Raw genomic sequence first — 16,342 nt, 5'->3', positions numbered from 1 at the left:
CTCCTAAATTCTATGTAATCTCTGAGCCAACAGAAGAAATTACAAAGGAAATTCCTTTAACGGAAGTGAGTCCAGGTTTTACAACCACCAGGGGGAGAGAGCACATTAAAAAAAAGAAAGAAAAGAAAGAAGGGCCAAGCCCTTGGTCTTCTAGATCTTAGGAACAGCAACTGCCCACTAAACTCAGGCATCCAGGGTCACAGCTTCTTGGTATGTATTCTCTGAAACAACTGCATGCAGAGCTAAGTAATCAACTCCCACCTGAATACCATTCTAATTATATAACCCGATCACACAGGCATTCTCCTTCCAAGACATGTATATACCAAAGGTTTAAAATAATTGTAAAATCCCCGAATTTCAAAAAGAAAAAAAGGGCAAATATCTGGCAATTGAATTACTGGTCTCTTAGATCACTCATTCTTTCAGAGATCCAGCGATGGACCCCAGGATTCCCTGTTTCAACTTGCCATCAACAGCCCACCCTCCCCTTTTACTCGGCTTCATTCCCTTTCCATGGCAAACTCTGTCCCTACCCTTCTCATTCAGAGTTACTTTGGAGGCAGCAACAATTGCCTTGGCAGCCAGCCCCAAGGCCTGCCAGATGCCCTCCCGATTATGACCTCTAAGCACTGCTCTCCTGGGCCAGATAAAGATTTGTTTGTTCTTTACAGGGAGGGATGTGTGAAAAGCTACATGCATTTATTACCTTCAGGTAATTTTAAGCGCTTATGTCCCAGACCCAACTACTAAAACGCTGAACATGAATTAGTTCGTGTAATCTTCATAAAAAAACAACGTGAAGCACATACTTATACTACCCCCGCGTCACAGGTGAGGACCCTGAGGCACAGAGCAGTTAAACAACTCGCCGAGTCCCAGAGCTAATCTCCGATGCAACGTGGTTTGCACCCAGCTAGTCCAAGCCTGCCGGGCACTTTCCCTTGCCTGCGCTTGGGCGGTGCTGAGCGGCGGTGGGATGCGAGCCGCGTGGGGGCCGGCGTGAACTCGCAGCGCTGGACACACCGAAAGACTTTCTACCTGGACATCGAGTATAGAGTGGCCAGCGTTGTCCTTGAGGGCGTGGTCTGCACCTTTTTCTCGTGCTCGGGGCCGCGGGTTACTCGATGCCCCGGCAGGCACGTGACCGGGACTGTGCGGCGCAGGGCAGCCGCGGCTAGGGGGCCAGTCCTCGGTCCCGGGCGTGGCTGGCGGGAGCCCCGCCCCGTCTGGGGCCAGTTAACAGGCGGCCGCCTGCTCCGACCTCACAGCGCTGCGATCGGAGGAGGTGGTGTTCTGGCGGCTCTGGCCATGGCCACCGTGCGGGAGAAGGCAGCGAGGCTGAACCTTCCCGCTCTCCACAGCCCGGCGGAGAGGCCTCCTGGTAAGTGCTGAAGACCCTGTCCGGGGAGGGTGGGGGTCACCGGGTGGGCTGGCGGGCTGGGACTACAGTTCTCGCACCGGATACACTTTCTGGATAAGCAGTATTTCAGTAAAAAAATAATTACAGGACATTAGGAAAGACGTTGGTGAATTTTGTCACCAGCTTTAATCATATTTTGGGGGGCAGTTTGCTTAGCATCTTGGTTTCTTTAAATGCCCAAATGACATGAATCGGATAATCAGTTATAAAATTCCGATTCTAGTGTATCTATAACACAGTAAATATAGTTAGGATATCCATATAACACTTGGCTTTTTTCCCCTTTAGACGAGTTACAACTTTTTCCCCTTTCTGTAGCTGCAGTGTGGCGTGTCATAGGAATTGGTTCCCTATCTGACAAAAAGCCTTTCATTTGTAAAATGCTGCCAGGTGACAGTGGTCAGTGAGTTGACTTAGGGCAAATGGGGGCAGCCCTGGCTTGTGTTTGACTTCCAATTAGTAATGCTCCTTTTCATCCTCAAATGCCAGTGATAAATTGTGACAGGGACCTACTTTTCATCTGTACTTTCCTAAGAACGATAATAATACTGACCTTATTCTGATCCAAGTTAAAGGATTCAGAGAAGCACATGATAACTACATTCAGAATTTCTCCTTTTTTTTACATTGTGAAATGAAGGGAAATACTTCATTTGAAAATGTAAAATCAAACAATATTGGAAATAGTCATGAGAAATCTTTAGGCTCACTTTCTGAGTGAAAGAAACTCCCAAGTTTTACATGATTAAAATTATGGCATCCTGTTTTTCCCAACAGATGAAATACCAATTCTAAGCTTTGGGCACCTGTGAACAGGTTCTTAGATGGTGTAAGGGAGAGTCATCTACTCAGAATTAAGTAGATGACTCCAGAAGAGTTGAAGTGCCGCTGAGCCTATTTGAACCTAAGGAAAAGACCGCTGGTTCTCTGTACACCAAGTGCAATAAAAAGGCAGTAGCTTTTTTTCATTTGTTTTGTTTGCTACAGTTGGAACCCTACCTGTTAGCATTTGTTAATCCTTCTTCCACACTTTAGTTGCCTTGCACAGTCCCAGTGAGCACAGTAATAGGAGCCTCCGTTCTTGGTTCCTTGCCATTTCCCTTCTATGTGCTCTGGCAAGCAGCTTTGTACTTTTGTTTCTCTACCAATTGGTAACTCGTCCATACCATAAAGGGGCTGTAATGACCAGGGACCCGATTTATGTAGAAATGAAGTCTGTATGTTAACTTGCAGCAAGTACTTCAAAGACATTTGTCTTTTAATATAAACAAACAAGAAAGTGGTATGTTATACTGTTATCCCTCAATACTGTAACTTAATTCTTTGAATTCACCTGGTATCACTTTTCCAGGGAGCTCAAAGTACTTCCCATATGCTATCTCATTAATCTGTATGAATTAAAGCAGCGGCCAATGCCTACTTGGGATGATAGGTCTCTTAACATATGTTTACACCGTTCTTATTAGTAGAAATTTAATTTACATACTTTACAGGCCCGCGGCCTTCTTTTCAGAAGAAATCTCAGGCTTCGTTCAGCATGACGACTCTAATACCATACAGGAGGAAAACAAACTTTGGACTACAAAGCCAATATGCAGTAAAAGTGTTGCAATATCGGTATCAGTGTACAGGAATTTTTATCTACTTAGTCACAGCTGCCTAGTTTTAGCACCCCAAACACAGTTCTCCACCTTTATCTATTGTCAGGTTTGGGTTAGTGCCCAATAAATGTAGTCCTTTTCCTTGGTCTTGACAATTCTCTAAGTAATGTCTTAAAACCTCTTTTGAAAAAAAAAATCCTTAAATAAAATTCTCATATCTTAAATGATTTCGGATTTTTATATTTGTTATTTTCTGATGAAGAGCTAAATCTTGTGGCATATATCGCATCTTGTCTTCACATCTGCTAGTGGTCTATTTAATTGAATACTGTTCAAAGCTTGACATCATCCAGGTGGCATGAATAGGTGAAGGGTAAGCTCTTTGAGGGCAGACTATCCTCTTAGTTCAGAGAAAGAAAGAGGAAGAAAGATACCCTCCCTTTTCTTTTTATTTATTTATTGTATGTGTATGGAAATGTTTTAGAGGATTCTTAGATATCTTTTTACTTTTAAAATAAACCTTTAAAATTTTAGAATAGTTTTAGATTTACAAAACAGTGAAGTTATAGTACATCAAGTCCCCATATGCCCTTCACTCAGTTTCCTTTATTAACATCTGAGATTAGTATAGTACATTTGTCACAATTAATGAACCAATACTGATACATTTTTATTAACTAAGACCATACTTTACTCAGATATTCTTGGTTTTTGCCTAGTGTCCTTTTTCTATTCCAGAATTCCATCTAGGATATTACATTACATTGAGTCCACATCTCATTATGCTCTCCTAGATTGTGAGTTTCCCTCTTTGTTTGTAGTTACATATCTGTTAATTGCTGGGTACTGTGCTAGCTTCTTTACCTATATTGCCTCATATAATCCTTCCAGTAACCGAGAGAAGTGGAATTAACTGTTTGAAAGAAAGTTAGGCAGTGTGCCCAAGATTGCATTATTAGTAAATGATGGAGGCAAGAATGGAACCCAGGTTTCTGGGACTCCAAAACCCATGCTCTTGTTTTACGCTTTGTATTCACAGAACCTAGCACCGTGTCTGCTGCATGAACACAAGTTTCCATGTCTAAACAGTATTTGATCAACCAAAAGTTTCTGAACTTTGGCACTATTGACATTTGCTTTGTTTGGGGGGCTGGCCCTATGCATTGTTGGATGTTTAGCAATATCCCTGCACCTTCAACTGACTAGATGCCAGTAGCACTACCCCTTGCTCAGCATGTGACACCAAAATGTCTCTAGACATTGTCAAATGTCTAGTGGGGAGTAAAATCACCCACTGTGAACCACTGTGTTAACCCTTCTTTAAAATTTTTTAGTAGTTGGCAGTAATCTACAACTAACAAGCATTGAATAACTGACTGTATTATGTGAAGCACTCTATAAGGCAATTAAATAATTTGAATTTCTGCAAGCTATAAGGAAATTTGAAAAAAATAAGGCACTAGCTCACTGTTCAATTTTTGTGGTAACTACCTACAATGAACTATTTGAATTTTTTTCTTTTTTGGAGGGGGGACAGCTTAATAACTGAAAATTAAAATAAAATTCTTGCATATTCATTTTTAGCATGTTTTAGTAGTTCTGTGTATATGTTTACATTTTATTGGGATCCAATTTTATAATGACATTGATCTTCTAAGGAATTAACATAATCTCACTATTCAAAATGATTATGTAAGTGTTTTAGCCCTTAAAGAGGCTTTCACAGCAGGGTCACAGTTGATGCTGACTGCACAGATCAGTTGAGGCTGATTTTCCCCTTGTAACTCTTGAGTAAGTATAATTTCCTGACATGCCTGTCTTATGACTTGATATTTAGGAAATTATTTCAGTAATAGCTTGATTATTTAGTGTGCATTTTTAGAAGTGAAGATGGTTATTTGCTGCATTACAAATATACATCAGAGTTCAATGTTAGAAGCTTAACTTTTTCATTATTGGTAACCCTTTGGTAGACTTCAAATACCTAAAAGGGCAGGTCTTTGCTTTTTAAAAATAGATACCTTTTCAAGCAAATAAAGATGAGGCTGTTTGAAAAATGAATGTTAACTGGCTTAGATTTATATAGTGCGCAAAAGCATGTATAGTATGTTATAGATCTAGTTGAAAACAATTTCTGGGCTTCTTGTTAGGCTACCTTCCAAAAAGCTTTCATCTGGGATTGTCAAATTTTGTGTATGCTTCATTTCTTACTACATTGTATTTGGTGTTCAATATCCGTATCTAAATGGAGAGGTGTAATTTCAGCTTCTAAAATCCTACAGTCAGTTTAGACCTGAAACCAGCCTTAAACATAGCATTCAACTCTTGTAGAAGTAAATGAAGCGAATCTATAGAGGTTAAGTTTCTTATCAGGGTGATTGCAGCTGGTCTGCAGACTCTTTGATCCTTTGGTCATGATTATTTTCAAACACACTTGACCAAATATAAATAAGGAAGCATCAAGATGTAGAGAGCGATATAAAGTCTAAAGAATTTTAAGCTCATGCAAGTGAGGTTTGAGGACAAGCTGAAGCTTCAATTATAGTTGCTAGGCTTACAAAGCATTTATTGTACAGTTCTGATGTCTTCAACCCTATTTAGAAATCACAATAATTTCTTACTGAACATGGTCTGCTACTCCGATGTTCATTTCAGCTACTAGATGATGATAAATAGGAAGTTTCAAACCAGCATGTGGGGGATCTGTGTTCAACTGGTGAAGTCAGCATTTAAAAAACAGGTTATCCTGGTGTGGGTTTTGGCACATTTACTTGTTAGGTCCAGGTATATTATGTATTAAAGTATCTGTATGAACATGAGCTAGTTTGGGTCTGTGGGTGGCGATGCTTGAGGGGAAATATCCCAGGATGCAATGGTTGGGAATTAATGGTCAGTAAGAACAGAAGGGACCTGAAAGGGCTGAATTGTATCATGCCTGGAGGACTGTGGAAACATTGTGTGGCTCACAGGTGCCTACTATCCTGCTCTAACCTGTTCTTTAATCTTTTATACTGTGTTATCCAACCTTTAAAACTTCCTGATTTCCCATATTTAAGCAGCAAGTTAATATGGGGAAATTTATTCTTTACTTCTTAATTCCCATGTGCAGATTAGCCTTTTCCACATCACTGAGGCTGTGTATCCCTTCCCTCTTACCCACTTCAGTTGTCTTATTGATCTCAAATTAATAAGTGACCCAGCCTTATCTTTTAGAGTTTGTATGCTAACCTGATTGTAGCTCAGCTGACTTATTTGTTTCATCATTAATATTATCACTAGCTCAGAAGTCTGTTTCACTGGTACTTAAAGGGCAATCTGATCTCTACAAGTTTGAATCTGGCTTATTTTCCTTTCCTGTTTTACCCTGTGTACTGTGGACAATATATAGTATAGAATTTGTGATATCCTGCCTTATTTTAGGAGTATTAACTACCAAGTGTTTTTAAACAGCTTGGTTAAGGGTTCATAAATCTTAAAGTTGTGTATTTTGTTTCTTCTGATCTCATTGGCTCACTTAAAGCTCTTTCACTTAATCCAATTCTTCAATGAAAGTTAATGCTAAAACTATCTGGTGGCTTGCTTTTTTATAAATTGAATTTATTGGGGTAACATTAGTTGGTGGCCATATATATCATATATATTATATATGTTATATGTTATGTATATAATATATATATAAGGAAAAGCTAGTTTGTATATATTTACTACCTGTGAAACTGCAGAAAAGTTTGTTTAATTCACTAAGCCTTAATTACCTCAAAATAGGATTATTAACAACTATTTCAGAGAAGTTTTTCAGGATTAAATGAGAGAAGGCAGAGCTTGTCATATTGTAAGTACTAAATGTTAGCTATTAACAGTACGATGAAGATATGAAAGACTGGAGAACAGATGTTAAGTTCATTTGCATCTTCACTATAATCTCTGGTAGTTTAGCACAGTAATGGCTAACACTCCTTTGTTTAGTCACTGTGGTTGGAAACAGTACAGCTGCTCTGGGGTTCTGAACACCGTGCACGATCTGGACATATTTTGAGATTCCATCAAATGCCTGATTCTGGCTTAATTCAGTAGAGAGTAAATACTGTACCAGTAGTCAATCTAGTTCCACCTTGATTTATCCAGTTGATTGCCTATAATTTCATTCTTAAAACTGCTCACATGATATTTGGAAAACTGGCATCAATTTCTTCCATCTTAGTTTATAACTGAATTAGGTACCTATAATTTTAAAATGGAATTTTTATAATTAAGAACAATCAATGATTACTTTAAAATAATATAATAATGAGTAGATAGGAAATTACCCATCAGCTTTTGGTATTGGAAATATACAAATAAACAGTAAAGGGCTTTATGTGTGTGTGTGTTTGTATGTTAGTAATTTTCATGGTACAGATGTTAAAATTTCTGGTAGCTATAAAATTAAGTGTAATGGTTCACTATGCTCATTATATTACTTGCAACACAAAAGGTGAATTCCAGTTTACCCACTTAAAATTTATGACTCGAATGCATTAAGTGGAGTTTTAATGTCCTTCAGGAACTTATCTTTGCTTTCACCTTACATATTCTGTTTTATCTAAGAAGGCAGAAAGGTAATTTCCAGTAGCTGTTTCTTTAATTATAATTCCCTTTATTCCTTACTGTTGTACTGATGTGTATTGTTTTCCATCTTTAGATTCCCTTAAGGGAAGAATTAAGTTTTCAACTTCTCTGTCAAAATATCCTAAAAATAAAGGAAGTAATACACTTAACAAAAATGGACTTAAAAAATAAGAACCACTGAATATTCAGAGGAACACTGAAAAGCATAGCCCATAAAAACGCATAGTCTGTGTTTATGTAAAAAGAGAGAAAGCAAAGAGCAAGCCAGCCAGACACCAAGCTGATGAGCTAGACAGTTCCATCAGCTTACTAAACCTAAGGTCCATTTCCTTTTCTTTCAGTGGTCTCTCCTTTTCTTCTTTGTATCTTTGCCAAATATCAGTTTATTACAATGAAGGAGAATATGATAAGAAATCTTTGAAAGCAGTTTTTCTTTCTTTTCTGCTAGGCTAAAACCTTGCTTTATTTCTGTGCTTTTCTTATCTTTGCAATAGGCTACAATAGGCTCCTATTGGGCAGAAACTAAACTGTTAGTTTTCCCTGCTTACAATGTACTTAATTCATAAGCCTGCATAGTAGGAAGCTTTAATACTATTAGTTTATTCCAACAAATGTGTGTGTGTGTATCTATAACTGTACCTCTATGTATTCTATCTATCTAATTGATAAATGCTTTAAAATTAATATAGAACATGGAAGGAATGCAGAGAAAAAATAAATAAAATTATATAGAACATGAGCCAAATCTTAATATCACCTCTTACAATTCCTGGAATTACACTCAACCTCTGTGTATCTGTTTTCTATCTTTCAAAAAGATAGCAGCCTCATAGAGTTGCTATGAAGATTAGATCATTTTATGCAAGGCACTTGATAGAGTTCCTTTCACATAACTGGTAACTGCCACAAGATCCTACTTGATCTGCACCCTCCCATCCCCAAAACCCATCTCCACTTCTGTCTGATCTCACTTCCTACTGTTCTCTCCCTTGGTCTCCCACTCAGGCCATGCTGGCCGGTCTCCTTCCTCTTCTCAAGACCTTTGCTCTTTCTGTTCTCTCTGCTCTTTCTCCAGATATCTGCACAGCTTGCTTCCTTGGTTTTAAAATGGTGCCCAGAAACTCATCACATTATCAGAGAGGTGTTTCCTGACATCCCATCTAAAATAGCATTCTCTTCCTTAAATAGCTTTATTTTTCTTCTTAGCATTGATGTAACACCTATGTATTGTCTGTATCTTCCCATAACGTATAAATCCGTAATTTTGTTTGTTGTTGGGTTTTTTTTTTTTCTCACTGCTGTATGCAAGCACATAGGTCAGTGTTTAGCATATGGTAGAAACTAAATTTTTAAGTGAATTGTCACTAATAATTCAATATTTTAATAACAAGCTGACATCATAATTGCTTCTAATTAATAACTTTGAAAATTGTCATTTTTTGCTGAAGGATTGCTTGGACCTTATCAGAAATGAATAAGGTTACTCTGTGATATTTTTTCCATTCCAGGTTTCAGTGTGGCCCAGAAACCATTTGGAGCCACCTATGTATGGAGCAGCATTATAAACACTCTTCGAACACAAGTGGAGGTGAAAAAACGAAGGCACCATTTAAAAAGACACAATGACTGCTTTGTTGGTTCGGAAGCTGTAGATGTCGTTTTTTCTCACCTAATTCAGAATAAATATTTTGGTGATGTAGACATTCCTCGGGCCAAAGTGGTAAGAGTGTGTCAAGCACTTATGGACTACAAAGTATTTGAAGCAGTTCCAACCAAAGTCTTTAGAAAAGACAAAAAACCTACGTTTGAAGATAGTAGCTGCAGCCTTTATAGATTCACAACAATACCTAACCAAGACAGTCAATGTGGCAAAGAGAATGAACTACAGTCGCCTTCCAGGTCGGTGTATAATGTAAGAGTGTCATGGGGATATTGGCAGGATTTTATCTACTTTTTAATAAGATGCTGACTGGCTTTATGTTCCTTTTGAATTAGTAAATTAGGCAAAAATCTGGGTCTGTGGGTATATTTGATAAAAGTAGAGTGGACTTTTATTTATTTGTTTCTGCTAAATATAAAATATGAACAATCAACAAACTTTTTTTCTGCTTCAAGTTACAATTATCATGTAAAAAAATGGTAGACAGTTAATGCGCAAAGTGGTGTGAGGACACAGAAGGCAAAGGCAGGCAGGTCGGATATCACTGGACTCCACAGAGTGGCAGATGTGAAGTATAAAAGGCATGTGGGACCCAGGATGCATAGGTTTCCTGTGACATATTAAAGAGTTTGTGCTTGATCATACTATTTTGAGAGGCCACAGAAAGATTTTAAGCATGATGAGATTACATTTTAGAAAGGTCATCCTGGCAGCTGTATGGTCAACTTAATGGGACAGCCAGTTCAGAGTCTATGGCAACACTGCAGTCTACTGATGAGGGTGAAGAAGCGAAAGTGGTGGAGATGAGGGAGTCATTTAAAGATAGACTATAGGACAGAATTGTAAAACCCAATAATTGGAATGGATGTAGGTGATGAGTACATAATGACCTGATTTATTTGTTATAAACAAAACTTTTCTCTTTTATTCTCCTCAGCTAAACTATGTAGAGGTAATTGAAGCTTTTATAATTCAGAGCTGACCCAAAGTCAGAGTTTTGGTGTATTGACTTTCAAATATTTTAAAGCTCTATATTTATTTAATTTAATTTTTTTGATTGATTGATTTTAGAGGGAGAGAAGGAAGTGAGAAAGAGGGAGAGAAACATCATTTTGTTGTTTCACTTATTTATGCATTCATTGGTTCCTTCTTATATGTGCCCTGACCAGGGATTGAGCCCACAACCTTGGTGTATCAGGACGATGCTCTAACCAACCGACCTACCTGGCCAGGGCTAAAACTCTATACTTAAAACATGATAAAGTTTGCCACTATATGTAGGAAGGAGATACGAGAATAAGGTAGGGCATAGTCAACACTTTCCAGATGCAGTTCCACATGCTTTATGTGAAAACCTTGTTACCTGACTGATGCATTTAGGAATTTGGAACTTTGGAGATTTTAGAAAGGTAGTTTGTACATATATAATAGATAACACCCCTAGAGTGATCTAGGGTAGCTTCTGGTAATCAACCTGTTAATGTTTTTGCAGTAAACAAAATATTCATACTAACTGGGATAAATAATAGCTATGGTAGTCTCAGGACAGATTTTGTCATCAAATGAGTTCTGAATAAAGGTTTTTCTAAGGTTTCAGAACTGGGGATAAAGGATGTAGATCTTTGGAAATTATTTAGAAAAAGATTAGCACTGTACCAAAGCATGTCCCAGAAATAGACATACCTGATAAAAACAGTGAGCCTAGTAAAGCTTTTTAAATTTTTAGCATGCTTACTGTTTTTATCAGGTATGTCTATTTCTGACTAAATTTTATTCATTGAATTACCTGAGTCTAAATTTTCGAAGGAGAATTTAGTGTATGTATATGTAGACTTGATTTAGAAAAAGGTGGGATGTTTTGTATTTTATTCGATTTTTAGAATTTGCTTTGGTGTGTTTTTGCTCTGAAACACATAAACTTTCCAGAAACTCTTGGCTCTTGCATACTGAAATATTTCCCTAGGCTTACTAATAAGCATTCGCTTATGAAATAATGCATTTTAGGTTTACAGAGACATTATTTAAATCATCTGACATCAAATCAGCAAGTTTAGAGGATCTCTGGGAAAATCTGAGTTTAAAGCCGGCTAACTCCCCTCATGTAAATCTCTCTGCAACTCTGTCTCCACAAGGTAAGGTGAAGATGGCATAAATACGAAATAGAAGACTAACTTCAAATGCAGTTATTTAAAATGTTTCAATCTTAACCTTTCTAGAATTTAAATATGCAAAGCACGAAGAAAGAGCGCACTGTGTATTAAAGCTGTTTATATTAAGTTTTAACAGAAGTCTATTATCTTTAACAAATAGATCAGTGTTGCAATTCTTGAACACTGACTTTTGTCCTATCAGCTGGCTGAGGTTCAAATCTGAAATGTTTTGCATGCAGATTTTTATTTTAAATATGTTCTCAGATATTTCTTTCCCTAAGATTTTATTGGGTTAAATAAAAAATTGAAAATTACATTAAAATAGTAACATAAATCTTATGTTCTTCTTTGTCTGTAGCAATGGAATATAGTTTAATGACTGATTTCCACCTTCCCTCCCCCATCCTAAAGTTGTAGAAACCCTGAGTGGAATAATTTGCAGCCAAGAGTTTCAAACCAGTGTTCAGACTGAATGAATCATTCTTTCTTCCAAAGTCCTTATTAACATGTTATATGACTTGATGGCTTATCTCTGCCATATTGCTTTTTATAGTACAAAAATGAAAAGAATTCCTGTTGTCCAAAGTCTGTTCTCCTACACTTTAAACAAATCTTAAATTGTTTTAAGAAACCACTTCATAAGGTTGACTCTTTGTCTCTCTCTCTCTCTCTCTCTCTTTTTCGGTTTGCCACAAATTTATTTATTACCTTAGACCTGCCTACGCACACTTGTGGTGAATATTTAGTAACTATTGTTACTTTTCACCCTCTCATTTTCCTGTGTAGTTGTTAATGAAGTATGGCAAGAAGAAACCATTGGCCGTTTACTACAGCTCGTAGACCTTCCACTGCTTGACTCGTTACTCAAACAGCAAGAGGTTGTACTTAAAGTTCCTCAACCCAAGCAGCAGCCTGACTTGGTCAACAACAGTAACTATCTGGATCGAGGGATTCTCAAAGCTTATGGTGACTCTCAGTATGTGGAAATACATATAATAATGGGAGTGCGCTTTAAAATGATCACTGCTAAGGGTTTTAACGTCATCTTTTGAATTCTTCTGTCCATAGAATCACATGTGCATTGCCAGTTGATATTATCAGTATTTGGAAAGTAAAGAATGAAATCGCCTTGGTAAAATTAGAAAAAGTGATTTATATTTCATTATTTTTCATATTCATTTTTGTTTCACATATAACTTACTTGCACATCAAGTGAAGAAAATGATTATTCTCCATCTTCTTATCTTTGTTAAAATGTAGGTCTGTCTGGTCTCTTAGAGATGTCTGGTCTTCAAAGAAACCTGGAAAAAAATGAACAGATTTGGCAAATTCTTAGAATCCTTTCACTCCTTTGAACACATATGCTTTTATATGCTTCTGGAACACATGTTAAATATGTATTTTTAAATTAACTAGTTTTATTAAAGAAATATAATGAAATTAACTCTTGTTCTCACCTCTGTCTACTATTCTCCTCAATATAAATCTTAAGGTTTAAAGGCTTAAATGAACTTCAAGTGATAAGGGAATTATGCTTTTTATTTCCTTAAGGAAGAATACTATATTCCTTATAACTTTTGAAGCTTCTCTCCTAAATAAAATTACTAAAGGTTAAAATCTTGTATTTTCAAGCTTATTTGATTTGTAACTATTCTGCCTTAGCAGATAGTGTTCCAGTAGTTAGGAAGATGGAAATGTAAGAAAAGGAGCTCAACTTCCATTTTTAGTACTTCACCAGCTCTACATTTCAATGAACTATTACACAGTTGAATATCAAAAGCTAGCGTAAAAACCTATGTAAAAAAGTTAATCCCAACACACTAGTTATTTAACTATGCATGTATAATAGGAAGCCTATTATTCTATCAGAATTTAAATTACATTTCTTCAATCTAAAATAACATGAAAACATTATTACCTTAAATTTTAAACACAATCAGAAATTGTACTAGGAGTAACATTAAAGATTGTCTAGCTGAATCTTACTATAAACCTAATGAAACTGGTATCCAGAGAGGTGATGCCCACAGTAATGCACCTGGGTGGTAGATTAGTTGTCCTGAGAGTAGAGTATATGAATCTTTTCTTAGACTATATATTTTAACAAATTGAATATTAGAAGTTATTTTATGTCTTGAAATATAGCATTTTTCTGGAGTTATCTATCTGGTATTTTATTACAAATGGAAATTAGTATTTAATTATTCTGAAACCCTACCTTACCTTCCTCTATTCTCTCCCAGCCAAAGTGGGAGATGATAGGCCATACACAAAGCTCTGTAGTAAAAGACATTCTATTAGGAAAACAGTGGTCTGGAAGTCAGTTCTGGGCTCTAGTGTTGCCTGGGACCCTTACAGCAAGTAACTTAGAATTTCTTTGGCTCCTTTGTAAATGTAAAGAATAGACTGTGAATTTTGATGTCCTTTTCTATTCTATATTTTACTGGATAGCTTCTGTGTTTTCACTGTTTTTAAATGTAAGAAAAAGAAGACATGTAATAAGCCAAATCTTTTATCCATGATATGTGACCTGGCTGTATATTAAAAATAGTTCCACATATCTTTAAGTGTGTAGAAATTCATCCTGGTGGCAAACGTGAAATAGCTAGTAAATTGGGTACTGTGTGTATCTGTTACTCTTTGCTTTTTAAAGTGGTTCTTTCCTCCTCTCCTCCCCCCTCACAGGGAAGATGAGTGGCTCTCTGCAGCAACTGACTGCTTGGAGTACCTTCCAGACCAGATGGTGGTGGACATAAGCAGAAGCTTTCCTGAGCAACCAGATAGAATAGACTTAGTTAAAGAACTTCTGTTTAATGCCATTGGCCAATATTACAGTAATAGGGAACCTCTGTTAAATCATTTATGTGATGTTCATAATGGAATTGCAGAACTCTTAGGTAAGTAAGATCTTAATGGATATTAGAATTTGTCTTTTGGGTGAAACAAGAAAAAGTTAATTGTCCTAAAAATTAATCAGAATGGTACAATTTCAAGCTGGGAGTGGATCTGGATTGATTCATGGAAAGTACGTCTGTTCCAAAACTTCTAGGGACCATTTGGAAAAAGCCTTTAATAAGCTCTAAAGTTAGCTCTAACTTCTGGTAGCCACAGGAGAATGCTGCTCTCATTCACTGGAAGCTTATTAAGCAAAGAGTAGCAGTTTTCTTCTTTCTAAACCAATACCACCAGTAACACTGCCATTCCCCCTTCAGTCTCCAGAATGGCAGACACTCTGCTTTGTCCCTCTACCAATAAGCCAGACTGTTCCACATGGTTTATTGAAAACAAACTGGGGGATTTGGAGATCCTTTCTATTTTTCTCAGGTAGAATTGGGTACATCAGTACTATACAAATAGTATACCCTTGGAATGTATTGAATAATGAAAAACAGTCTGGGAATTTATGTACAAAGCCAGGAGTTACACTTAACATCCTAAAATTATTATATTACAAGGATTTAGGGTATTAACTGCCGATTTGAAAATACTCTTTCTTGATAGTATCGGTCGTTTATTGTAAATCCTGGTCTTTTCATTTTGTTTTACTTTTGAAAGTTTTAAGTTTACTTTTTAGCTTAAGCTTTAATTTGAATATTGTTCCCTTTAATATAGTCATATTTGGTCAAAATTAAAAGCACTTTTTCCTTTGGCTAAAGTGAATGGGAAGACCGAAATAGCCTTAGAAGCTACTCAGCTCTTTATAAAGCTTCTGGATTCCCAAAATAAGGAAGAATTTAGAAGGCTACTGTATTTCATGGCTGTTGCAGCACATCATTCTGAATTTAAATTGCAGAAAGAAGTAAGTCTTTTATCTAAATGTTAATTGCATTCCTTAATACCTGTAGGACCCACGTGTCAGATTATTCCATCATCAGCATCATGTATGCTGAAATGATAGTAGCTATTAATATTTGTCTTTTATATTGAACCTTTAAGTATATACCATTAGGCATGTTTTGTTTTCTTTTTATAGAGTGACAACCGAATGGTTGTGAAAAGGATATTCTCAAAAGCTATTGTTGACAATAAAAATTTATCTAAAGGCAAAACTGATCTTCTGGTACTCTTTTTAATGGATCATCAAAAAGATGTTTTTAAGGTAAAACTATGATAGTTAATTTGAGCTTATGTAATAGATCACTAGATTAAAATGCATTTGAATAATGTCTGATGTCCCTCCCCCTCCCTCTCTTTTAAGATTCCTGGAACTCTACATAAAATCGTCAGTGTTAAGCTCATGGCCATTCAGAATGGAAGAGATCCAAACAGAGACACAGGTAATCTGAAAAACATTATTTTCATAATCTTCCAAAGATATATTCCTACTATTTATTTGAAAGTGTTTTGCTATAAGTAGTTGTACTTTAGTTACAACTAAACGTTAAACAATCTCCTCAAACTTAGCAGAGAGCCTCCTTCTGCTCCAAAATAGCTTGATCGGGGTTAGAAAGGCAGCAGGGCTTAGCATCTTCAGTGCGTTTTACAAAATGGGGAACATAAATATAAAGATACTGCTTGTTTTTTGTACTTAAATCTGAAAAATAGATTCATTAACTGAACGTTTTACTTTTAATATTTAAGGATATATTTTTTGCCAGAGAATTGATCAAAGTGATTATTCTGACCATACACAGAAGACAACCAAGGACGAGCTATTGAATTTATTAAAAACTATTGATAAAGATCCAAAACTGCCTGCCAAAGAGAAGAAAAAATTGTTAGGTCAATTTTATAAGTGTCACCCAGACATCTTTATTGAGTATTTTGGAGACTGAGTTTCTAATGTCTGTATATAACTTGTGTATTTTAATAGTTATGTATCCTAAAGATCCAATCACATTTATAATTTTGAATGTTCTTCTAAATATGAAATTGTACTTAATAAAACTTTTTTGTATAA

The 16,342-nt window shown here is 36.4% G+C and overlaps 1 protein-coding gene across 1 annotated transcript; it reads left to right on the top strand.

Annotated features, from left to right (window-relative positions):
* The first annotated feature begins 1,254 nt into the window (after window positions 1–1,254).
* Window positions 1,255–16,342, top strand: DEPDC7 (DEP domain containing 7). Its single transcript, XM_024558995.3, has 9 exons — window positions 1,255–1,384; window positions 9,141–9,531; window positions 11,297–11,424; window positions 12,229–12,418; window positions 14,128–14,339; window positions 15,099–15,241; window positions 15,416–15,541; window positions 15,641–15,719; window positions 16,024–16,342. The coding sequence occupies exons 1-9, from the start codon at window positions 1,312–1,314 to the stop codon at window positions 16,215–16,217; spliced, it is 1,536 nt and encodes a 511-aa protein (XP_024414763.2). The 5' UTR covers window positions 1,255–1,311; the 3' UTR covers window positions 16,218–16,342.

This window comes from Desmodus rotundus, chromosome 5 (genome assembly GCF_022682495.2).
Source record: "Desmodus rotundus isolate HL8 chromosome 5, HLdesRot8A.1, whole genome shotgun sequence".
In the NCBI taxonomy this organism is placed as follows: Eukaryota; Metazoa; Chordata; class Mammalia; order Chiroptera; family Phyllostomidae; genus Desmodus; species Desmodus rotundus.
The sequence above is the reverse complement of the archived record's forward strand: the minus strand, read 5'-3'. Positions and strand labels throughout refer to the sequence as shown.

Coding starts and splice junctions, on each gene's coding strand:
- DEPDC7 (XM_024558995.3), top strand. CDS start 1,312: ATGGCCACCGTGCGGGAGAAGGCAGCGAGGCTGAACCTTCCCGCTCTC. Junction 15,542..15,640: donor ATCAAAAAGATGTTTTTAAG/GTAAAACTATGA, acceptor CTCTCTTTTAAG/ATTCCTGGAACTCTACATAA. Junction 15,720..16,023: donor AGATCCAAACAGAGACACAG/GTAATCTGAAAA, acceptor TTAATATTTAAG/GATATATTTTTTGCCAGAGA.